The sequence below is a fragment of the Eimeria maxima genome, genomic scaffold, assembly GCF_000499605.1.
Source record: "Eimeria maxima Weybridge genomic scaffold, Emw_scaff351, whole genome shotgun sequence".
Classification (NCBI taxonomy): Eukaryota; Apicomplexa; class Conoidasida; order Eucoccidiorida; family Eimeriidae; genus Eimeria; species Eimeria maxima.
The window spans coordinates 1-24,897 of record NW_013566379.1 but is presented as its reverse complement, the minus strand read 5'-3'; the positions used below and the strand labels follow the sequence as shown (position 1 = coordinate 24,897).

Below are 24,897 nucleotides of genomic sequence, written 5' to 3'. Positions count from 1 at the left end.
CTGCTCAGCTGCCGGTGTCTCCTATGCAGGAGACGTAAGGACTTCGCTGGAGGCAGAGAGCAACGAAGACAGACATAGATCGCGTGCGCATTTACTGGCGTACCTACGTGGCCTCTTACTCTTCATGTTGCTGGTTCCAGACCGTACATGCCTACTACTAGCTGCACAGTTTGTGCAGTGGAGAACCAGCGGCCTTGCCATATGGCTAGTTAGCTAGCCGAGCAGACAGCCTGCGTTGCTCTTCAAGACCCTAAAGAGGGGTTAGGGCTGGAACCGTGGAGCATGTGGTGCTGCGTAGAAAGAGCCGAGATGTGCGCATGACTTAGCATATCGGAAGCGGAAATAGGCAGTCTTTCAAAAGGCTTAAGCAGCGAGAGAGCCTCCTGATGGGACTCCCAAAGCCTATCTTATATGTGCGTCAGAATTCGGAAGATATTTTTACAAGAAAACTGCGGGGCAATCCCAATTGCCACTGTTGCAGCTGCAAAGCAGCTGGCGCTGTTGTTTATCTTTTTGAACAAAAACTGCTCTTTAGTACACATTGTTTGTTTTTGGATAGAAGCGCTTTTTTTGCATTCAGCTTTAGAACATATCGGTTATCCTGGAGCAGGGGCTCAGGAGCTCCCCTATTGGTCTTAGTAGACCTCCACCCTCCAGCGCTTGGAGGCGATAAGAGTCTTAAAGAAGGAGGTGAAATCCAAGTTGCTGCGAACGGCAGCAGCCTGTAGGGCGGCTTTGATTGGTGGCAGCATGTCTTTGCGACCACATATGTACATGAGGGCCCCGTCGTGCAGGAGGCGCAGCAGCTTATCTCCGTCCCTCTCCATCAAGTGCTGCACCGAAACGCAGCAGACACGACATCAAAGCATCTCACACTTACCCATGCTAGCTAGCTAGCTACTTAGCTAGCTAGCAACTGCTCTCCATCCCGCCAGACAGGAGCTAGATATGACTTGTAGGGTAGAGGCCCACTTGCCAGCCAAATACAGAGCCAGGTGCCTGACTAGCTAGATGGCTACACAGATGAGCAAGCGGCCACATAAACAAACGTAACATTAGAGGAGGCAGCCGGGAGACACACACTGCCACGGAGGCAGGCGAAGGCAAAGCACAGTAGCAGACGGTCAACGAGAGCAGAAGAGCAAGCAGATCGCTACGGGCTACACCAGAGAGGACGGGCCACCTCAAAATGACAAATATAGCGCGTAGAAGCTAGAAGTACGAAGATTAACGACCTTGTCAGAAGGACACCACCGGGGTTGCTGCTGCACGTGGCACGCGACTTCATGGCCAGGAGCGGCAGCAAGAGGTCTCTGCTGATTTTTATTCGGGTGCAAGGAGGTGTACATGCACAGACGCACCTGTACGTACAGCCGTCCCCCGTCCGGGGCGCTTGCTTCTCGAGACAGCGCAAAGTGGAGCTGGAGCAGCGAAGGGGGCAGCAGCTGCTGCAGCGCTGTCCACTCTCGTGCGTACGGCGTACTGGAAGCAGTTGCTGCTCCCACGTAAGCGATTACGGGGCCTGTGAAAGAGACGCACAGACACCGGAATGTGTACTTTCTCGCAACTGGGGGCCTACGTCTCGGCCGTTACTCAGGGTTCAGCGTTGGGACGGAACAAGACCGCAGCAACCACCAAGGAGACACAGAGGTACAAGATATAGGCGACAACGCAAATCAAGAAGGAAAATTGTTTTAGAGATCCAGGAAGCTTTACAGAGGAGGCCCTAAAACACTATAATAGGTCAGCAGGATCAGCAGCAGCGTCGTAGACAAACCAGGGCGTCCTTCGAAGGCAATTCTGCGCATGAAGCTGCGCAGAGGAGCGACTCCTGTGCCAGTGCATGCAAAGATAAGGGGGACCTCCCGATCCTCCGGCAGCAGCAGCGAAGCCCCCACAGGTCCTGAAGGCCATCAGACACAGTTAAAAGGTTTCATCGGAGCACAATGGCACAGAAAAAGGGACGCGGCACAAAGGGAAAACATCAGCAATACAAGGGGAAGCCCAAGTGACTACTGATGCCCCTTCGTGCCGGGTTGGGTGTTACTCTGTCTGGACTTGCAACCCACAAGTAACAGCAGCAGCAGCTGCTGCCGCAGCATTCCCAGCTATTGTACCAACTGCAGCAGCAGGGACAGCAAAGGGGGCAGGTGTGAATTCCTCCCGTTGCCCCTTACCCCCGACTTCAAACTCCGTGCCAATTGGCGACGAACAGAGCAGAGAGGAACAGAGGCCATCTTTGGAAGAGTCTCCTTGTCCATCAGCACTCCTGTAGCGGTGTCTCTTGACACACTGAATGGAGACACAGCCAGCAGGGGAGACAGCATAGAAGATGGCAAAGCAGGCAGATGTAAAGACACCAGAGAAAGCACTCGAGGACACGATGAAACAGACTCAACGGAGGAGATGAGACAAAGGAGGGGACAGTAGAATTGATACTGGTGGGGCCTAAACACGGAATGAACTTCCAACGGCAGATACAACAGAAAAAGCAATTAATAAGAGCTGTGCACAGCAGCTGACCAGTGCAAAGGAGTGTGGGAAGCCTTCCTCAGGGGCCAAGGGGGAGGAGGCGACGCTGTAGAGACGGGGTTTAGGGACAGCTGCAGGTGCATCCGCTTGATGCTTTCGAGTGTCCGTGAGGTTTACAAAGGAGACACTTTGTCCCTCAAGGTAGCGGAAGGGCTGCTGTGTCTCCTGAGAGACAGTAGTGGGGTCGTAAGAGAACAACAAGTGGTGAACGTCGATCCCCTCTGCTGGAGATCCCATACTGCCTGCCGGGGTCGTGGGATCGGACCTCTCAGGAGACACATAAGCAGAATAATTTGAGGCTAACTCCCGATGCTCCAGGCGAACCTTCAAAGGGGAGAATCGCGAAAAACTGAGGCAAAACAAAAGCAAGTGCACGACTTGTGTCATTTATTGTTGCATACGTATGTTCTTTCTCTAAGTCTCTCTTTCCTCTGTCTGTTGACGCCTTTGTGCCTTTTCTTGCCTCTATCAGGTCTCTACATCTTTATTATATGTCTCTTCTGACTGTCTTTGCTTCCTATCATAGTATTTGTTGTATTGCTGAGCTAACCCAAACTCTTATAAGGGGCTACAGTGAGGAATCCTCTACAGGGAGTAAAGGTGGACAGAGCATCTTCGCCTAAAGCCCCGTCCCAGCGTCTGTTGGCCCTTCGCTTTCCTGTCTGTATCTCCTGCAGCTGAGCCTCTCTTAGGGCCTGCCTCCTCGCTCTACATTATGCGGAGCAGAGTCCCTGCTGCTTCTTGCTGAAGCTGAAGTTGTGCATGCCTACAGGTTTAGGGGAGTCTTTTTGGGCGCAGAGGTTGCCGCCAGTGCAGTTTTTCTTGGGTTGTTGTGTAGCAGTGTTTCCTTTAGCCTGCTCCACAACGTATAGAAGCATCCATCGATTAGCACTTATCCCCAGCAACCGCACAAAGGCAATGCCTAACCCTATACCCTAAAGGGTCCTGCTGAACCCACCCTGCAGGCGGACGAGGCAACGCGTCGGCAGAGACACCACTTGGAAGACCAGGAAAATAAACTCCGACCTTGAAGCAATCGCACCTATCCACTGCAACTATTAGGACCATAAGGAGACCCCATTTCTGCAGCAGGAGCACCAACACCACTAACAACAGCTGCAGTTACAGCGAGGGATCGCAGCCAACCCACAACTCCGAAGCCTAATCATTATACCCTAAACCCTTAAAACCTAACTGCAGACTCCATCCAAGTGCACAAGCCACACCAAGAAGCTGCTATGTCGAGAAGGCAAGGGAGAGCGACGCGGGGCAATTTCCTTCATTGTTGACCCAATAGACTGCCTAGTAAATGCAGCGCTTGGCAAATAACAGATCTTGAGGCCTGAATAGAATCTGTTGGGAGGACGTACAATACCCTTTTCGACGCAAATCCTTACCAACCCTATACCCTAAACGCTAAACCAGAGATACTTAGGTCTTTGTCGCCTCATGGCTGATCCACTCTCTTCTTAGCTCACCCCCCCCACCCCGCCTCCACATAAACCCGCTTCGCGCTCAATATGGGGTTTTGGAGATGACCCTCTGGAATCGGGTGTTTGGGATCGAGTGTTTGTGATCGAGTGTGTGGGGTCGAGTATTCGGGATAGAGAGGCGAACGCCGGGCATGAAGCAGCAATGTCACTTAAATTTCGAAGAGACACGGCCCAATCATTCAGATAGAGGGATCAAGAAGGAGAACAGCAGTCGTCTTCTCCGTCACGGGTGCAGCCGACACATTTGAGAGATACGCGCGTCCCCTGCAAAATGTAAGCTCAGCTGGTGGTAATTGGAAGTCCAATACATGCCTGAGGCCTGAGCCAAATATTCAAAAGACACAGTCGCGGGGTGTCGCCGTTAATCAGTTGGTGAAGGGCCCTCTGGAGGCCCAAAGTGGGGCCTCAAACGACAGGGACTAAAGCCGAGGGGCCCAGGGGCCCGGCGTCCTTACTGCTACACTGGAACTCACAAATATGCCATTTCAGTCATTTCATAAGTTCTAATGGTGACTAAATACTCGTAGATTTCTCTTGACTACAGGATTTTGCTTGCCACCAGCTGCAGCCTACAGGGGTCCATCCTGTGTGGAGGCTTGCTTCTGGTGCCTATTTGCTGCCTATTCGTTTCCTTTACTTCATTTAAATTCACACTTTTATGTTTTCTTTGCCAATGAAATGATTGTTTCAACCGCAGCAACTGCATGAGTTCCTTTTACGCACCTGTGCAGTGAGAGCAGACACTGTACTTCTTGTGAAAAAGTCACATAAGTCACATAATAGGGCCTTAGCTGTTAGCTTGCCATCTTCAGGCATCAGGGACATGATTTGAAATTATTTATCAATTGTGAGGAGTCCTCAGTTGGGGGCTGCGCTCGCTCGTGCTCTTATCTGCTCATGTGTAACTTTACTTTTTGTGTATGGAGGCCCTTGCGAGCACCGGAGTAAACACCACGACCAGCACGAACAGATTCACAGAAAATACATGCTGATGGAATGGGAAGTGGGACCTCTGGACGGCCACAAGCTACTCCGGGTTGCACTGGTTTTATTACCACTGTAGCCCGGACGTTTATTTCTATGTAGATAACCTTACAGTAGAAAAGTACTGCATTTCCCGCAGTGTAGTTCTTGCTCTTTCCGCACGATCCGGTGCAGGCCCCACAGTTTGGTGTCTGATGCTTTGCGTCATTTTTTACGCAAATAAAAGTTTGTTGCGTGCTGTTTTGTGGCGTTTTGCATGTGAGCCGATGCTTGATTATCGATGTTTCGTTTCATTGCCGGCGGCAAATTAGAAAAGGCAGCTCCGTAGGGGTGTGTACCGGTCAGCTCTTTTGTTACCGTGTATACTGGTTTATGGCTCTGTTCTTTTCCAGCTGCGAACTGTATATTTTCTTTTAGGAGCGCCTCTCCGTGCCTAGCAGCCTATCGGTCTCGTGTGCAGCACGTGAACGAGTAGGAGAAGCAGTGCTTGCGGATTTCACCTGGAAGCATAGCACGCCTGTCCAAGTCTCTGTAGGCTGTTGCGAAGTATTCAAGTCATCCAGCGCCATTAATGCGTCAGACAGTTTGCTGTTGCTTCCTTCACCCTCTAAGGTCCTCGAAACACCACGCAGTGGCCTTTTTGCGAGAGGTAAGCTGCGCGCAGTGACCACAAATTCCAATACAAGCAGCTCGAGAGACTTGTAAACTAAGGAAGGAGACTTTCTACACGATAACTTGTTTCTTTTGCCGCTTGTTAGTGTCAATGGCCTCAATTTAAGTGCCCTGAAGTGTATTGCAGCCCGTGCTGCTATATCAAGTGCTGGGCTTACCCTGTGGCGCGTTGCAAGTTCCGGGGTAAACTAGCAAAAGACGTTCTGAGTAACACACCAGCAAACATATGCAGAATTTAAAACTCAATGAAGCCCTCTAATTGTTGTACCTTAATTAACAGCAAACAGCTGGCGAGCTACCTGTAGTTACGAGTTCGCAGACGCCGGTGATCAACACAGCCAACGTTACGGCGTGACGACATAGTTGCCCGTTGTGCAATTCCCATGAATTAATAGTCCCACAGTTGTTCTCTTCGGGAAATTTTAACAGGAAAGCATGCTGCAAAGGGGAACGGCTCCCAATCGCTAGCCGTGCAGGTCCATGCTTGCGTTTGTTGTGAATGTGTACTTCTGCTCCGAGTTACTGAAAGTGGGCTGGGTCACCAAATACTCCTCAACAGCGGGGAAGCCTTTTGGATACAAAAGCTACATCCCACGTCTTTGTTCATTAAGTGCTGTGTTCATTTGGTGCGCAGCTCGTACAATCGCAAACCGTGAATGCAAATACTGAGCTGCGCTCTAAAGCTCCAATTGGCTTGAAGAGAAAAGGTCATTAACACCCACATGATCAATAAGTATAAAGGTCATATGCTGGGCATGAAAGCCAATGAAACAGTAATGCTCAGTGTGCTTGATCATTGAGGCAAGTGTTCCCAACCTGTCGTCCACCGCCGCCGCACACTTCATGCGGAGCCATCTACGAACAGGTAAGACGCACTTAAAAAGTGATTATTCTTTTTATTTCTTTACACATTCAAATTAACAGATAAATTCAGTTCACTGCCGTTGCTTTAGCCCCTGTCCCCTCTGTGCCTCTGTCACCGCCACTCTGATCAGTGCCCAGCTCCTGCGCATTGAAACTCATTTTCTATGCCTGTTTTCTGACCCATCATGTTTCCTAGCTGTTTATTGATAACAATAAAACATTCTTCATAGCAGGCAAGACACAGGGGTTATTCTAAACGTAGCTACCTTATCTCGAGCACCTGCTTCACCAGTTCTCTGGATTCCTCAGGTGCTACGACGACGAAATGTGGCTTTATTCGACACGAGAAGAAGGCATAGGGAGTCGAGAAATTACATACAGGGAAGCAAGTTGCCGCTGCTGCTTTTTCGGGGGCAGCAACCACAGCCTCAAAGAGGCGATAGGTCACCCAAATCAGCGAAAAGGGGAACAAAAACCGACAGGAACCCTTGCTCCCCTCTCTTCTACTGGAAGCTCAGGATTAATGGATATTCCTGCCAATGGGGACCCCGTCTCTTTTCTTTTCGTTTCTCCTAGGAAGACAGCGGGAGGGTCATCAGTAACGGCCGAGCAGGTCCAAGCACAAGCAACACACACAGCCGTCTCAGCAGTTGTTCCCATTATTGCGGGAGTAGCAGCAATAACTGTTTCAGCGGCGGCTGCAACAGCAGCTTGCCCGATTCTAATTGCCGCAGCCGGAACGCATTCCTTGTCAACCGTCGCCACTGGCTCGGTCTTTGCAGCTCTGGCGGGTTTAGGGGCGTCCGCCTATACGAGTGCTCGTCTTGATATGTTTGATAGGGCTGCTGATCCCGAAAGTGCATAAAACTTTTCTCGTCATATCTTCTATCTCAATTGCCTTACTAGAAACACAATGTGCGCTGTATCTTCAGTTGATACCCCTCAGTCATCAAGACACATTCTCACTACCTCACAAAACCCGGAGCCGCACATGAGTCGCACAACGCCACTTTTAGGCGTGCTGGAGTCGATGTTCGCTCATAAAAGAGTGTGGCCAGGTTTGCTAGTCTGTGCATATTTAAAATACGTCAGCCAAATCGCAAGCAAGGAAGGCCTGCAATACACTAGAGATTCGAATAGAAGCACATTGTCCCTAGCACTGTATCTTGTACGGTTATGGGACTGCAAAATGCGTCCAGAGACTCTCCAACCTTCAGTTTGCCATTTCTTTACACGGAGGGAGCACCTGTACAAGCGCAGGGAAGAGACTCTATTAACAACTGGCGTTGTCACGTTCCTTTCAACCAAACCCGTTCAATAGGATGTATCCTTAATGTGAGTTCGCCTATATTCTAGGCAGTTGGACATCTTGTACAATTTAAACCTAAAGAGTATAGTGGTAAGAATGCGGAGTCCAGACTGCTACAGACCTCAGAAACCACACGCATCTCCATCTAGGCGTGGGCTTCTGTATCCTTATTTTGTGTTGTGCCAACTGTCGTAATATTGCCGAGTGAAAGTTTACGGTGTTGCAGTTCCATGCTCCCCAGTGAAAGTGATGTCCTGTTGCAGCAGATGGGCGCAAGGGTATGGCTGGTGCTCGTCTCAATCATTTGATTATGCTATGAGTCTTGCAAAGTAGATCATAAGAGTCCAGAGGTACATTAGCAGTGTATATAGGGCTAGAAACTAACTTAACAAGCGCATGCTGCTCTTGTGTTTCCCTTTCATTCCATGAATTGGGTCTTCATCAAGAGTGCCTCAGCGGCGGGCTTGGACCAACCAAAACTGTCCTCATGCATGAGTCTGGGGCAAAGAGAGTGTTCAGCGGATGTGACAACTTTTGGGGGGCTTCTATAGCTTACATAACGTTGAAGTTTCACCGTGTGCAAAATATAGTATGCACAGGAGTACACGGCTGCAGGCGCTCAAGCTAAGCGTCTTTGCCTTTCGGAGCACCTCCTTCACGCAGTGCCTCAATCACGTTTAGCTGTTAGGTGCAAATTTGTGGGAAGATATTGACTTGCATAAACTACGTCATTTCTCTTTTCTCCCAGCTGTCACTCGGGGCAATATCCATGCGCTACTGCAGTGTTTTGTGGAATGTAATGGACCCTCCTCAAGTTCAAGGGGCTGAAACAGGTAAATGCTGTCGTCAAGTGATGCTCAATTACATGTGTTACTTCGAGTTCGCCAATGGTTGCAAGCAATGGTGGTGCTCAGTGGGATTAGCAGTGCTAGGGTCAACTGGAAGAGCTCTATCTTCCGCTGGCTGTCCATTCATTATCAAATGTTGGGGCTTGCTGCCTGTCTTTGACAATGGAAAAGCACCACCATTCTAATTTCATGATTGTTGTTAACGCTGCCGCAGCTGGAAGTGTCTGAAAATTTGATAGCCCTGGCATTTCTTGTTATGTTGGGAGTGGGGTACCAGGCAAGGGGCTACAACAGGCTGCTTCTCGATCTAGCTGCCGTATTTAAAAACAATAAAGGCTTCATTTTATTTCAAATAGGAAACTAAGTATGAACTTACACAGGTATGACTGGGTGCTGGGGCGCAGGCTGCAAGGGGAGTCACTTTTGTTCCCCGCCACCTGGCTGGGCGTGCCGTCTGCGCCCACTGGACAACGGCAGCAGCAGGCAGTGTCCTCGTTGTGTCTGCATTGGATTTTATGTTTATTTAATCGCAAATTTTAATAAGCAATTCGTCTTGGCACATGCTTGGCAGTATTTCAGAAGAAAGGTAGCCAACGGAACTCGATAATACCCATCACAAGAACATGACGCCTGTTCGGCTGAGCGCCTTGGCGTTGGTATCTTCGTTGCTATTTGTACTACTTGGATCTCAAAATGGTTTGTTTACTTCAGGAACCCTGTTATCAGGTACGTTTGGTTGGCCAGGGAACCTTAAACCTCCAATGAAGGAATGCACTGCACAGCTACACGAGTCCCCCACACAACATGCATTGAGCGCTGATATCATATTGGTTAACGCCCGCGAAGTAGCAAACCCGAAGTCGCCTCAAGAGCAATTATCCAAAGTATCATCTGGGTTGCTGTGAGCAGCTGACCCCGACGTGGGGATTTCGCCGGAAAATTTGCCACCTGAAGATGAGAATCAACCACGCCGACGGACCAATTGGCTTCAACGGGCCTTCAGAGGCACCTCGCAGATTGTAGGTCTAGTTCTCCTGCTGAATCACTTCCTAGAAGTCGGAGAATGGTTTTTGCAACATGCCTCTCCATTTTCTCTGCGCTTGCAAGTATCACACCACCGATAAAAGCCAGCAACCGCAACCAGCGAGTGTGCCCGCTCTTGTCAGTACACCTTATGGGTTGCCTCAGGCTGGAAGAATTCTTGGAAATTTTCGCAACTTGCTTTCTAGGCGTTCTCGAGTAGAAGCTGAGCAAGAGCTAAAGAGCTTGGAGGCCACCTCCATCCGTAGGGCTCGCTTGCTGCGCAAACACTCGCAATTAGGCGCACTGAAAATATAAGCATTGGACTCAGCAAGCGAATTTCGCCTGCTACATGTGTTGTACGTTTTTTGATCATTTGGGTTGCAGGATACTTTGATTGCTTTAACCTGGCATCTCCGGAGACAAAGGCAGCAAGTGCCGTGAGCTCAGTGTGTGGAAGGATGAAAACCGAAGCGCTGCGACGCAACTGTTCTTTATTTGCCTACTTTATTGCTAAGATGCTGGCGAAAATTGGAGATTGCATTTCCCAAGGGGATCCAGCTAATTATACCCAAAAACGAGGTAAACATGCTAATAGGTGCTGCAGGGCCAACCATCAATAAACAAACTTCAGCTTCCATTCGTTTGCAGTCTTTTTCCAGAATCCTTCAAGTGTTAGCGACAAGTGAAGAAATATCAGTTTCGCTTATTCGAAAATCCTGTTCAACGTGCCTACGATTTCATATACAGAATGCCTGGGTCTTTATCGTCTTTTCCTTGTCCATCCTCTGCTACGAGAGTCGATTTCGGCAGCCTCAGGTATGCGCACAGTCCGCCAGAAACCCGTTGCTCCTGCTGGCCCCAGGCAAAACACAGGAATAGATTGGGTCCGATAAATGGGTGAAGGAGACGAACTGATACCTCTCCTATATTTGCATTCGGTGTGCAGCTGAAGATATAAATGATGCGGAGGCTTGGATGAATACGCTTGAAGTAAGCAGTATCCTTTGTTGATGCATGCGTAGTGCCCTGTTGCCGCCTCTTCTCAACGACGTTCTGCAGCTGGGATACAGTAAAGTCAAGTACGTTTTGCTGTGGCTATGGCTTAATGCTTGTTACAGTTCACTGGCGGTCCTCCCGAGGAATTCACTTTTCCCGGTGGAAGTCCGTTGGGCAAGGCTTTCGCTGCGTTGAACTGGAGTATGGTTGGAACGGTTGATAACCTGCATATAGTCGCAGGCAACGCTTTAAAGGCAAGCACTCGGCAGAGACGAGGCGTCGGAGGACGCTGGAGGCGGTTCTGGAGAAGGGTCAGAGGGCGCTCATCTCCAATGACAGAAACGGTGAAGCCCAATGCTGAAGCTGTAAGAACGGCACATGTTGCACAGCTGCATGTGGCGTTGAGGAGCGCAGGATGCGTGCTAATCAAACAGTAAAAAATTTCATTCAGTGGAAGTAGCTTCTTCCCAAATGAAGATTGCACGTAAGCATTGCTATGCTGGGTTTGTTGCTACAGCTACTCAACCAAGGCTATGAGCTCTTCCTCAGTATGCCTCCCCATCCCGACCCCGTGGCAGTGCGACTGTTAGTAGCAATGCTTGCTGACGGCTTGTCATGTCCAGCTGATGGCACTTTCGGTAAACCTGAACGGGTTGTTGTAGGCGGTAAGATAAAGAATGTCAAGACTGCCCAAATGATAGAGGCAGCCATCTACGTGTTTGTTGAAGTGCTTTTTGATGCCAGCGACTGCGCTGCCCGTGACAACGCTGAGTCGCAAGCCCGCATGACCTGCAAGCTTCTTAATGCATACGATGAATACATGCAAGCGGGGGGACCCATGCAAGCAAGGCGTAGGGTGGAAGAGGGACTGCAAGGCACAGAAAGTGCTGACTTGGAACCAGGCCCTGCCCCCGCAGAGGGAACACCTAAAAATGAAGGCGAGCTATCCCCTGGTTTGGAGGCTCGTGAACCACCCAGTACACAATCAAGTGAAATTCCTAGCACTTTGCCTTCCGAATCCAACGTAGGCGGTCTAGCGGACATTTCCAGGGGTACAGAGGAGGGCCCACCTGAAATTTCTCTTGAAGCTCCCACAGATCAAGGTTTAGAAGTAGAGGATGGGAGGAGTGACCGCATCCGCGTTTACGCTCAGAATGCAACTGCTTCGGCAGTTGCTGCTGCGCGATTAAGTACGCATGCTACACAGAAACATTCCATATGGAGTATTAGCCCTCGATCTGGCATGGCTTGTATCCGTGCACGTATACTGCATTAATTGTGTTCAACAGTATGACTCTCACCGCTGTTGTTCGCTCATTTTTGCTCTACTATATTTGTCAGGCTTGAAGTCCAGCTCTGCAACACTTCGCATAGTTCGCCTTTGTCTGCGAAGCGCATTATTCGTCCGCTATGCAAGCCGAATACTGTTGTTTTTCCTGGGAAAAGAGCTGGTGTCCAGTCAAGGCCTGTTCCTCTTACTCGGAAGAGACCGGCAGGGGGAACGCCTCTTGGGACTCCATGTAAAGGCACTCGTGGAACTCAGCTCAGGAAACGTGAATCTTGGCAATCTTTCAGCAGCAGCAGCAGGAATAGCTGCGAATGAAGAGACGCGCATTGTCTCGGGGGAGCAGCAAACGTCGGTTTCATTCCTACAAGGCTGGCTTAAGCCTACGGCAGTGGCTCGAACCTTTCAAGCGGCGGGAGTACGCGTTAGTCGACAGACCGCTATAGCGCTCGCTCTGAGCGTGAATGTGTCGGCGGATATCGTCTTAGCGTTTCTGTTGGTGGCCTTAAGCACTGCTTTCCCTCCAGCCGTGATTGCTCTGGCTGTTGTCATGGCCATCCTTCTTATAATCAGGTCTGCTGTTATCTCTTTCACCGTAGCTGTACCGGAAACGCTAATAGAGAAGGCCGAGCGAAAGGGGAGAGGGGCTCTCGACAGAATAGCCAAAGCTGTTGGGTAAGTTGGCTCTTATGTAAAGATGACTTACACGGAGCAAATTTTCGTTTCGTGACTGGGGAGTTCAGTCTATGCAGCTTGCCTTTAAACTGCAGCATGCATCGAATTCACTTTGGCCATTACTGAATCACACTATGTTCGATAGCATATTGTTTTGGATCTTGACGTAAAATGTTGGGATGCATTCAGCAGTCAAAAATTTCCGGAATATCTACATTCTGTTTCATGAACTATGGTTGCTTCTAGCCACTTCTGCTGTGCTGGGGGCATATCGCAGCGTATTCTGTATTTCGCACATGAATTCACACGTCTGTTTCAGCAACACCCGAGTTCCAATCTAATTTATTATTTTAAGAAGGTGACTGCACAATGGTATTGCCTTCGTTTGCTTGGTGGTTGGGAAGTCTATAATGGGGCTCAAAAGAACTTGCTTCTCGGGAAATGTACCCATTGCGGTTGTAACTGCAAAATCGAAAAGTGCAAGGGAGTACATGTACAGTGAACGCCAATAGGCTCCGTGCCAAGCATTTTTTAAATTCATTTAATCGCGTAACTTTTGTTGCTGCCAGTGCCCCATAGGCTCTGCAATGCAGTCTCGCCAAGGCTGCTCACGTAGTTGTGGTACATTTACTTTGAAGAAAGTACTAGCGTAGCGTACACGAGAATAGCTGCAACCTGACAGCCGTTCCCTTTTTCTGCCGTTGGCTCCATATCCTTAGCTAATGTAGAGAGTAGGCAAAAGACTATTTGGCGTTAATGCAGTCTTTGTATCAGGTCATGCTAGCAGCCAGTACATGGAGGGAATTTTCCCTTCCCGAGATGTAGGAATATCCTTTTAATCCTGCACTGCTGTAAAGGGCCTCAGGACATGGGCGTCTGGCCTACCATTCAAATTGCAGCCAGTTGGCAGTCTGCTGCCCCTGCAATCGCCTTCTTATGGTAAGCATCGACTTCTCCAGTGCCTGAAGCACATGCAGCCTAACTTCTCGATTCTAGTGTGCATCTTCCACAGGTGCTTCTGACCTATTTTCTGCTTACACAACAAGCGCGATCAAGGTCAATTTACCGGTAGTGTGCTTGATCCTAATATGAGGAAGCCACACCCAACCAACCACGGTCCGCTAACTGCCAGAACTTCCCGTTGTGGAGGTGTGTGTCAGCACCGCTGAACTGCTGACGGATGGCACAGGGAGGCATGGACACTTGTCCATGCAGCAACAAGCCCTGTTCAGGCGACGATGGCGTTCAGGAGCGTGGGTGTTCGCTTTGCAAGAGCGGCGACCATCTATCTCGTGCATCTGCCCCACAGCCTCTTGCAGGCAAAACACTGACAACTGCAGAGCTGTGAAGGGCGTGCGTTTGCACCCATCACAAGCGGGAGACACGGGGCCTCCTTCGGTGTACAATCCCGCGACAGGGGCGATTGACCCATGTTGTAGTTTTGTATACACACTCTGCCAACTACCATGAAGTTAAAATGATGGAAACTGTAGATTTTTGGTTCCTAAAAAAGACCTGATTGCTTAGGGCTTCCCAACTGTCACTGGGAAAATGCGCATAAGCCCAATCTCGCCGGTACCGTCTACGGGAACAGCGTGTTGGACGTTCACTGCAAAATACCAACCCAGAGGATTGCCCTAGTTCGTGGTCAATGGGCAGCATGTAGCACGAAACAAGCTTCACCCGGAGTCGTACGCCTCACGATACACGCTATCGCATGAGCCTCTAGGTGCCGTTAGCCTCCTAAAAAGCAGACATTCGGCGCGGCCCAAGATGTCATTGCCAAAGGAACGAAGCCCTACGCTGTGTCGCCGTAGTAATCCCTCTGAGTCACACCATTTTTGCGGTGTATTATTCTTAAACAGTAATGCGGGACATAATACAATTGCAGCAGTGCCAAGCACGGGGGCCTGTTCTGCGTTCCGCAGAAGGCCAACATCAAGCCTAAAGCCAAAAGCCCTCCAAGCACCAACGTAAGCTGACGTCTGAGCACCCAGGTTTGCCGCCAGCTCTGCAAAACAACGGCTCGACAGCTGCCGAGTAAAATGCGGAGAGGCTACCCACAGAACGTAGGATGCACACACAAACAGTGCTAATGTATGGCTAACACCGTCAAGACAGATGATGGTAGCCTTTCGTGCCTTCACCCTAATGAGAAGTACCCGCACTCCTCCCACAAACGAAACGTTCGGTGAAATTAATATCCCTTGATGCAGCAAGAATTCTTTCGAAGTGTCAGACACGAATGCTCTTGGCCCGACTTAGATCACCAACATGGAGAGAGCTAGCTTATAAGGATTCTGCTCAAATTACATCCGCAAGCCACGAATCCTGTTTCTTTTTCATAAGAGTCGAACGGAACTCTCCTCTGCTTCTTGTGAGCCCCGCATTCTGTCGCTGCACGACTTGATCAAATTCCGCAGAAGAAAGCAGCTCAATGCTGGACGCTAGTACATTGATATCTTCCGCGCGTTTCGCCGCAACATCCTCAACAAGACGGCATGGGTTCTTACTGCGTGCTTCCCTCTGCACCACGTCGGACATGTCGTATACCTTCTTGACCATCGATGGAATGTTGAAAACGCTGAATTTAAGATTAGATATTTCTTCGATGTCAGCCATGGCCGGCGACGTGATGATAGAGGCAACACTGGTGAGAATTTTTGTTGTCTCCCCTGCCCATCGAGATGCTAGCTGCACTAACGTCCCCATTAAGTACTTCTCAGATGACAACAAGGATTTGTATTTCTGAATTGCCTCCTTTCTCTCAGCCTCCGCCTCCCCACCACCGTCCCCAGCCTCCAGTTTGGTCTTAGCCTGCTCCAAGTTCTTCAAGGCTTCTTTCTGCCGTTCCTTGAGTCTCCCCACCTCATTCCCTATCTCCAGAAGTGCAAGCTGTGCTCTCAGATTCCTCGAACGAGCGTCAAAAGTCGTGGTCGACAGGCGATTGGCCTCCGTTACAACTGTCACCACGCCGCTACCTAGTCTTCCTACCAAACGGTTGAACACTTGACTTGCTACGGCTTCCGCCGGTTGCTTTGGCTCCTCCCCGGAGACGGTGCCAAAGTACCTGTTCGATATTTCACGAGCTACTTTCATCGCGTCCCCGGAGCGGATTTGCACCCGCACAGGCCGGCTACCCTGGCTTCCAGGGATAGCAAATTGCGTTAGCCAGTCTAGACTTTCCCCACCTTTTGGAGTCTCCTGCTCCTGTGGAACTGTTTCCTCCGGCTTCTTCCCGTCGAGATAGGCGGCCCATGCCCTCGGGATCCCGCTTACATCGATTGAGAGGTCCTCGGATTGTTCCTGGGCAAGCGGGACAGTCTGTGGCTTCAAATGGGGGGTACCTTCGAAGTACACATCATCTGCGGCCATAAAGGGAGCGAATGTCACGACCGCTTTCGGCTCCGCATTCACATCCCACATATCGCCACCCAAGTCCGCACTGAACCCTCCACCTTCATCCAAACCGATTCCCTCCCACTCCCGTTTCTTTAGGGAATTCGGTGACGCGCCTGGAGTGCACAGCTTTGCAGCTAACAGGGCAAAAACTCCAGCTGCCGCAATCCAGAGCGACCACCTGCGCCTGCGCTTAGCAGGTGGATTATCACCAGCAGCTGCTTTGTCAACATGATTGCCACCTTTCAGGGAAATTGATTTATCTGCCCAATATTCGTGAGGATTTGAATCCTGCAATTGTGGCGCTCCCTCGACTTCCTCGATCCCGAACCCGGCCAGCGGTTTGTTCTTAGCCATCCTGGCAATAAAGCGAGGGGCTTCCCCCTCTTGCGGAAAAGAGAATTTTCCAGCTAAAGCCTTGTTTATAGACTCTGTGCCACATGAGGAACATATTCCTGTCCCGAACATGTCCCGTTCGGGTGTAGCTGCAGCTACTCAGGCATGCCCACGGGGCTTCATGCGCATCAGTCTTGCTTCCAAAGAGGAGGAAAGGAGCAGAGATATATGCACAATATAAATAATGTACTATTCAAACTCGTAACCAGCGGCGGATCTGTCGAAGAATCTTTGTCGAATATTTTGCCGATCTTCGGGAAGCACTGCACTCGCCATTTTGGCGGAAGCCGAGCGCTCTCGCTTCTGCAGAAGGCCTTTACACTCAGCGATGCGCGCCTCGCATTGTCTTTGTTTAATTTTACACTTCTATACGTTGTGAAGTTGTGGATTTCACTTTAAATTGTGGTTACAGCTCTGGGACTCGTTAGAGATTGATATGCATGCATTTGCTTCAGCGACTGTAGCATTCCCTTTCTAGGAGTTTGTAGACAATCCGATGTTGGCCAGCCTGCCTGAAGTTGACTCACGAACCCCTACCCGCTCCTAACGACAAACGGCACCTAAGCGAAAGTTCCCAACAACTCCCATCGGTGCTTCTGTATAAACTTGAGATGGCTTGTTTGTGCTCGTGTGCGGGAGTGCGTTGTACCTTGAGTTGCAGTAAGGTACGTTGTAAATCATGATTAGATAAGAGTGTACTGCAGACTGAACTTTAAACAAGGTGAGTTGCAGAGCATGGAAGGCCCATTGCTCCTCAGCAGCTACACGTTCGGGAGCTGCAGAGTTCAGGCAGTCTGCAGAATGGCTAAAGTCCTTGCCAGCATTTTACTCTCACCTTGGCCAATGGAAATTGACCAGAGTATGCCATCTGGTGAGGAAGCGACAACTGTCTGGGTGTTTGGCCAACTTCAGTGGAGCTCAGTTTCTGCAGTATATTTTCCCTAGGTTCGCTACTCTATCTACGGCGAGCTTCTTTCAGCCGTACGTAAACCAGCTGCTCATTTCATTTGTGGATGGCCTGGGAGGTCGGCCCCTGTAAACAGTCAAGCATCTTGTTTCCGTGGGACATCGGGAAACTTTGCTTCACTGTAATCTTGTTTAGCGGCTGCAAGTCGACGCAGTGCGCCGGCTGATCTCTTTCACCGCACTGTCTCGAAGTGCTCTAGTTGACGGGTGGACGTTGGTGAGCCTAGCAGTCAGTATGGCCTCCGCTCAGTTTCCTCTTCAAGGTGGGCGTATGGTCTGTACATAGGAAGAAAGCTTGGGGCTGCTCCGCGGGTGGTATCGACCCAGTGCATAGAACGTACACAGCGTGGCTGGTGGGCTTGTAGCCCATTGCTACTTCTACGAACTTTTCTTCCAATTGTGTCTTCTTCTGCTGTCCCTCGAGTGTCCGGTCCATCGTAAAGACTTAGGAAATTTCTTTCTAGTTAATGAATTTCTTGCACAGGAATTGCTGGATGCGATGAAGAAATGCATCCAGCAATTCCTGTCCATGGCTGAGGACCATCCTCGTTCGTGAGTGCAGGGGACACACTGATTCCACTCCTCTAACTGGAGGGAACGCGAATAAAGTTGGGAACTACAAGATGTTCAGTCTCTCCTCGCTTCTTGGCACGCTTACCTCAATGGTAACTTATGGACAGCAGCCTGCTGCTGCTTCCTGCAGTGGTCCAACCCCGGCAAGGATCACGCCACGATGAATCGGTCCACCGAATATTCTCCGTATCGTGATGATAGGTTCAATTCCGAGATTAATGTCGCACTTTAAGGCAATACTCTTGCCGATTGCCGTCTCCCAGCTAGCGCCCGCTAAATATAGAAGCACTATTCCAATGGATCGAACACCTTCAACACTATTCATGGGCGTCCTGTACCCAGTCCTGCTGTGGGGGTGACCCTAGTTGTCTGCGCCTTCCCTCGTGAACTATGCGGTGCTACAAAATGTAACGGGAACCCTTTAGCACGTCGAAGTACCATCGGCGTGGGGCTAAAGTACTTGAGGTTACAGTTCTCCAAAATGTGCTGACCACTAACCCCAGTATTCAGGCGTCCTGGACACGCCGTTGCAAGTGCCTGCCGCTGCGGGAAAGAAGGAAACCCGAGAAGACGTGCACAGCACCTTGCTGGAACTCGTGGAACAAGACAGCCCCACATGCCAGCAAAACCAAGCCTTCTCTACTGCGTGCACCAACACTGTAGACGGTTGTCGATAATTTGGGCAGGCTTGCATGCGCCATACGTATGTGCAGATAGGCTAGTGAGCCAACGTAACAATTTTTGTGCGAGCTTCAGACATATTTTCAAGTTTGGCCAGCCGTGCAGCTGTGGGACAGATGAGGCAAGTTGGTAGGCCCCTAACATGTTAAGTGGCATAACAACTATAGCAGCTCACGTACGAGTTGAAAATTACGAAGACAAGTAGGGCTGCGCCCTTCAGCCGCGAGTGCTGTCACGTTTCGCAAGCTGGCTCATCCAGCCCCAAACACTGCCACCTGTGCCTCGTTCAAGCTGGTACAAGCCACTTGGTGAATACTTAAGTATGGGAACTCTCTTCTACCTAAACTTATTTTACTGCTCTTACATGCTACTTCTTTTGGGAATTCCTGTCCCATTGTGGTACACTTCCACTACGGGTTGGTCTGGGGCCGCCGCCGAGACAAAGCTGCACGAGGAGACAAAGAATCTGATTTAAAATAACTATTTGCGGTCCCATTAGCTCATCAAAAAGAGAATGCCGCCACAGGCGGCGAGTGACGATGCTCCGGAGAAGAAGAGCCGCAGCAGGTATGCGCCAGTCGCTCCGGGCCAAACAGTGTGTCGCCCACACGCGCATTAACGGCTGGTTCCTTTGTTTAGTTTATTGCTGCTTTCTGTTGATGATCTGGATATGTTGTTTGGGACTTGTGCAGGTCCCGCAGCACGGAAGCTAGGTTAGGGGGAGAATCGGGAGACAATGGTGACGGCAGTTCGGACTCAGCTGCCGTTGTTGCGGCAGCAGCAGCTGCTGCTGCCCGTGCTGCTGCGGCACGGAAAGCAGCAGCAGATGATGTGAACTCAACCTTAACCCGGCTTATGCCGGCAGCAAGCAAAGTGAGGACGACTTACGCTCCCGTTATGGCTCCTCAGGACGCTGCCGCGGCAGCAGCAGCTGCAGCAGATGCTCGCACCAAGCTAGCACAGAGTCTAAATGCAATGTTCCAGCCGCCTCCCCCTTCTTCTCCACCGCCTGCTGCTCAACCAGGAGCGAATGCGGGCGCCCCACTCCCACCCCCGGGAGCACCGCCAAATGCCCTAGCGCCGCAACCCTCGGCTCGTGCAACCGTGCACTCTGAGTCCGATCGCATTGCGCGTCGTCTATTTATCAACAACATCCCACCCGGTAGGTTGGAGCATTACACCCTGTGCTAGTTCCTGTGTGTACTGCGGATTCCGGTTTGTTCATGTGTTTCTGCGCGCACTTGAGCTTGGGTTTTAGATGCGTATAACTCAGGTGCTTCTGCGCTTGTTGTACTTTCAGGAACAACTGAGGCCGACATGTGTGGCTTCTTTAATGGCGCTTTACTGGCGGTCAACGCGCAAACAGGTTTTACTGACCTGACTACTGCGAGTGACAAGCCACATCTGCTGCCAGTGGAAAGGTGTGAGGGCCTCCAAGAGAATGGCCGGTACTGTTTTATAGACTTAAGGTCTCATGAGTGGGTGGTTCTCTGCCTCAAGCTAGACGGTGAGTCTGCTTGACTTCGGAGTAGCGCATAACACTTGTTGGGTTGGGCTGTCGGGAAAATGGAAGTGCGATGTCACGCAGCCCTCCCGTTTCCAGCAGGTATCCGTGGGTCGTGGCCGTGTGTCATATTCTGTAGGCATTACTTTCAATAATAATTCTCTTCGGATCATGCGGCCCAAAGAATATGTACAGCCTCCCGGTGGCGACCCCGCAAAGACAGTCCACATTCCAGAACTTGAAAGGAACCCAAGGTAAGGCCTGAATCGTTCGCAGCCGAGCAGTGGGATTGTATTGTCCGTAGAATTTGGTGTCTTCATTCAGATATGCCATTGCACTTATTCTAAGGTGTGTGATTCTCTCCGGCGCATTGCGTGTCGAGCTGTCTTAACAATGCGCAGACCCCAAGAGAACGAAGTTCGCGCAACGGCACCTCCACGAAGTGCGGACTGCAAGCTGTACATCCAGAACTTGCCGCAGGAGATGGGAGAAGACCAGGTACAGAATGACGCCTTAATATGCTCCATATGTACTTGCCCATGCTCTACCTTGCTTGTGTCGTCCATGTAGCGCTTGCTGGAGTCAGGCAATCGGGGTACATATTTGCGATTCTTCTGTGCCCAGCTCGTTGTTGAAATGTACAGGTGCGCGATTTGCTCGAACAGTTTGGAAAACTTCGAGTCCTTAACCTGATTAAGAACAGGCAAACTGGGAAGCACCGTGGTTACGGCTTCTTCGAGTACGAAGACCCGGACGTAACGGATCAGGCCATAGAAGTACGCGACGGCAGGGAAATCTAGGCTCTACAGTTGCTGTTGGAGGGCACTTCTGCTGCGCTGTGTATGTGCGTTTACTTTCTTTGTCTGCGCTTACATTCTGCTTTCAGTCTCTAAACGGGTTCGTCTGTGGCGCCGCCGTGCTCAGTGTCCAGCGGTCGAACTTCATGCCCGACTTACTACCGATCAAACAGCACACGACAGAGGTCACTTCTCTTCCGTCTTCCACTTCGTATGCAGTACTTTCGGACCCAGTTGTCGCCATCCAGGTCCGTATAGTCACACGCTGTTCTTGCTGCCAGAAGTTGTGCGTGTTCGCTTATTTGAAATGCGGCACAAACAGGCCTGGTCCGTAGTCTGGGAATTTGAGGAGGCGACGCAAACTCACACGAACGGTTTAAATACGAAAATAATGGAATGAAGGAAAACAACTTGTCACGTTTGTCATGTTGAGTGGTGCAGGTTCGGGCTGGGCGAGCCATAGGCGAGAAACCTTCGCGCGTTGTTCAACTCCTGAATACGATTTACCCCGAAGACGTGGTATGTTGTGGCTACTAGCGAGCACCTTCAGGTTCCCCTTGTAGTTCAGATGCGCTCGTTTTCTCGTGGACATTTGGCTTTTGGCTGATGCTTAACGGCAGTTGTTGGTGTCTTGACGTGCTTTGCGAATATGTTTGGAAACGCGAATAGATGACAGACGCGAGCCACGAAGCAGCAGTTAAAGACATCCGTTCCGAGGCAGAGAAGTATGGGCCTCTAGAGGAGGTTGTCATTCCACGACCGAATGCAGATTTGTCGTACAAGCCAGGAGTGGGGAAGGTGAGATCCAGAAGCTGCCCTGTTACCTACTTGCTCCTCCATGCATTGCCGTACGGCGCAGTTGAGACGCGATTGTAAGTTGCTCTGTGTTCGAACTCTGCGGTATTTCAGGTGTTCTTGGTTTATGCGGACCTCACATCTGCTCGGAGGGCGCAGTACATGCTGAATGGTCGACGTTTTGACCAGACTCGTGTTGTTTGCGCGGCGTTCTTCCCGGAACAAAGGTTTAAGGAAGGCCACTACACGTTGACGTGAATAGACAGAATACGTCTCGCTCCCCGTACCATCAGACCTCCAAGCTTGTGGGAAACTCTCCACACTGCCTTCTGCATTTATAGATTTTTACTGCTTGTCGAGATTATCAGACATAATTCAGGATAAGTGCGTATTTGTCACCCAGCAGTGCGGCTAAAGCGGTTGAACCAGACTGGCCAGTGTTTCACTCAGGTCTGCAGGTTGTCATGTTGCTAGCGCTCCGCAACTCGCTGTTCGCGAAACAGGGAGTGCAGCATAAAACGACTCCTGTTCACGAGATTGAAGATGACATATAGCCTTGTTGGCACCATTTACTTCCTTTTTTCTATTTGATTTCTCAATGTGCTGAGATCATGTGGCGACGGGAGGTTTGTCTTTTGCGGCTTGCCTGACGTACTCAGAATTTTCCACCTCTTATGAGGTTGTGGGGGGCAGTTCCACTGACCATTTGCGTTGGCAATGGGAGCGCTTATGTTCAAGCCACTGTTCGTAGAGGAATTGTATATATGCGTAGGACGGATGAGACTAACGACCTGATAACTTCCAAACCAGTACACAAGATGCTGCAAACTGCTGTTTTGAACAGGATAGCAACGGAGCAGCTGCACATTTCCTTCGCTAGCAGTCGTCATCTGCATTTCTTGTCATCTTGGAGTCCTTGGTGCTGACTGCGCAGGTAGCTGCAGCAGGTTGGCTCGTTTGCTCATAGAGTTGTCGCTGATAATTGCTCCGATGCAGCTCGGTAGTACTTCCAGGAGGACAGAGACTCACATCGAGTACACTGAAACACGAGAAAATTTACTTGCGAGTCAGGCGTATTCGCAGTAGATTTGCTAGGGGAACTCTTGGGTGAGGGCACTGCTCACTTGAGTGCAGTCGCTGCAAACCTTTGGGTGAGGTACATATTGCCTAGTTCGTAGTTACTTCGGTTGCAAGACCACATGGTAGGAGTTCTACGCGGCTGCAGAAATTAGAGATGCCCGAATGACAAGTTCCGGAATACAACGGTCCAAAATACAGTTTACTTTCATCAGCATTGGCGTCATGTCCCGTCTACACCTGAGCAACGAAAACGATTAATGCCCACCATCATAGGTTCAATGCAGCGTTCTAACCAATTCTAGCACACGCGCGGAGTCACCAGGGCTTAAAGACAGTTTCCCATTGTGTCGCAAGTAAGAAAAGAGAGGGGAGACCCGCTGTTGTAAAGGGGACCGATATGTGGTGACAGTAGAGCAAAAGCTGCGAGCACTCATGCAGTACTGGAAAAATGCTGCATAGAATTGGCATGGTCACCACCCCTGGAAAATGGATGATAAGGGGTTGCCTCCCCTAGGAACGAGTTCATCGCCCATAAGATAAGAATGCTGTCAGCTCTTGCCAACCATCCCACGAAGGGGTTTAAGATGCTAGGGCAAAGAAGGAGTCCCTTGTTTTGTGGAAGTGTGCTCCAGTCCTTCGGACACCCTTGAACAACTGCATTTCCCATTGGCGCCTTCATCATAGGTAGATAGGGCACGACAATGTAGATTGCTTGTGATCAGATCAGATCCAGGTTAAGGAAGCTTTCTTGGATGCGCAACGATAATTGCGTATCCATACGCCGGCTAAATCTGGTTATGGCGTAATTATGGACTTCTAACCAAATGAAGCTATCGATAGAGCTCAACAATCTCAAATATCACTCCTTGGTGAGCTGCAGTCCAATGGTGAACTCCAACAACCGATGCGCACGGTTTATATCGAGATGGGTCCCCAAGAGAAAGGAAATGGATAACTGGTTCTGCTACGGAAAAGGGTGGATTTTGCTACAGTGATTGAGAACTCACAACGGAAACAGAGAGAAAATGCCAACCTTTCCTGCATTTGCTGGGAATAAAGTAAACGACGGAGGTGTGGCTGATATAGACACCATATATTTTTGCTGTGAATTTCAGAGCCTTCCGAGTAAATGGGTATAGGGGAAGTCGACAACAGCTGGTAAATTGAGAACTCTGCCACCGGAAGCTACGCACCGAGCGACAAATAGGCTTCTTACGCAGGAAACAAGGTTCAAAGAACTGGAATTACAGGTGCGTTGAACAATCAATTCGATGAGACAAGCGATACTTTGAGCAGTGCAGATAGAAGAACCAGCAAATCCCTGGACCCTATAGTTGGCTGAACAGCAGATCAAGTTAGAGACAACTGCAGCGGCGGTTTCCCCTCTAGTCAACTCTGTGCGTGTATTCGGAGAGTCTCTACTCTCTACCGATGCGGGGAGTGCAGCATAGTCTGTTGTATGTTGAAAAGCTTGTCTGATGATACCACCCTAAATCTCTGCCGGGCCTAGGAGGCAAGAGGAAAGCAAGCAGACCTCTTCAATTATGGAATACAGAAACCATCCACACAGCAACACAGGCTTGCTTGCGCATGCATGTACGATTCTCCAGAGACAACGGGCAGCTAAAATCGCCCGCCAGTTTCTGCGTCGATACCCTTGGTGCTTTCCATTTGCGCTCCCCCTGCGGTTGCCAGGTCGATATATCCAGACACCGCAAGTCCACCAATGGCCAAAATGCACATCTACTAGCTATTCATTTGTGTAGGCTTTTGTTGTAATGGCTTGGACTAGGGAATAGAGGAGCCATGTTTTGGTGCCTTTGTTTGAGGTAGTGGGTGTCCAGGGAAAGGAAGGGACAAGAAAGGGTGGAAGGAGGGTTGTTTGGGACAAGACGTAGGGCTGTTCCGGGAATTGAACCCGGGACCTCTCGCACCCTAAGCGAGAATCATACCACTAGACTAAACAGCCGACGAGGTGTCCATGTGACCCTGGTCAGCGGCTCTCCTGCCGCACAACACACCACC

General features: G+C 50.2%; 4 protein-coding genes across 4 annotated transcripts; 2 read left to right on the top strand and 2 right to left on the bottom strand.

Moving 5' to 3' along the window:
• Nucleotides 1–635: 635 nt before the first annotated feature.
• EMWEY_00029650 (ferredoxin NADP+ oxidoreductase, putative) lies at nt 636–2,769 on the bottom strand (the record flags this gene model as incomplete). Its single annotated transcript, XM_013481544.1, has 5 exons — nt 636–833; nt 1,362–1,522; nt 1,778–1,903; nt 2,178–2,292; nt 2,524–2,769. 5 exons carry the CDS (start codon nt 2,767–2,769, stop codon nt 636–638), a joined length of 846 nt encoding a protein of 281 aa, XP_013336998.1.
• A 6,556-nt stretch (nt 2,770–9,325) lies between these two features.
• On the top strand, nt 9,326–12,685 carry EMWEY_00029640 (hypothetical protein, conserved; the record flags this gene model as incomplete). Its single annotated transcript, XM_013481543.1, has 9 exons — nt 9,326–9,428; nt 9,612–9,721; nt 9,891–9,987; nt 10,110–10,304; nt 10,473–10,541; nt 10,672–10,715; nt 10,844–11,086; nt 11,239–11,911; nt 12,063–12,685. 9 exons carry the CDS (start codon nt 9,326–9,328, stop codon nt 12,683–12,685), a joined length of 2,157 nt encoding a protein of 718 aa, XP_013336997.1.
• Nucleotides 12,686–14,985: 2,300 nt separating this feature from the next.
• EMWEY_00029630 (hypothetical protein, conserved) lies at nt 14,986–16,437 on the bottom strand (the record flags this gene model as incomplete). The annotated part of the gene is made up of 1 exon (XM_013481542.1): nt 14,986–16,437. One exon carries the CDS (start codon nt 16,435–16,437, stop codon nt 14,986–14,988), a length of 1,452 nt encoding a protein of 483 aa, XP_013336996.1.
• Nucleotides 16,438–19,210: 2,773 nt separating this feature from the next.
• Nucleotides 19,211–22,050, top strand: EMWEY_00029620 (U2 snRNP auxiliary factor or splicing facotr, putative; the record flags this gene model as incomplete). The annotated part of the gene is made up of 10 exons (XM_013481541.1): nt 19,211–19,263; nt 19,389–19,858; nt 19,997–20,203; nt 20,340–20,454; nt 20,602–20,698; nt 20,845–20,976; nt 21,087–21,245; nt 21,439–21,516; nt 21,667–21,795; nt 21,907–22,050. 10 exons carry the CDS (start codon nt 19,211–19,213, stop codon nt 22,048–22,050), a joined length of 1,584 nt encoding a protein of 527 aa, XP_013336995.1.
• Nucleotides 22,051–24,897: the final 2,847 nt, after the last annotated feature.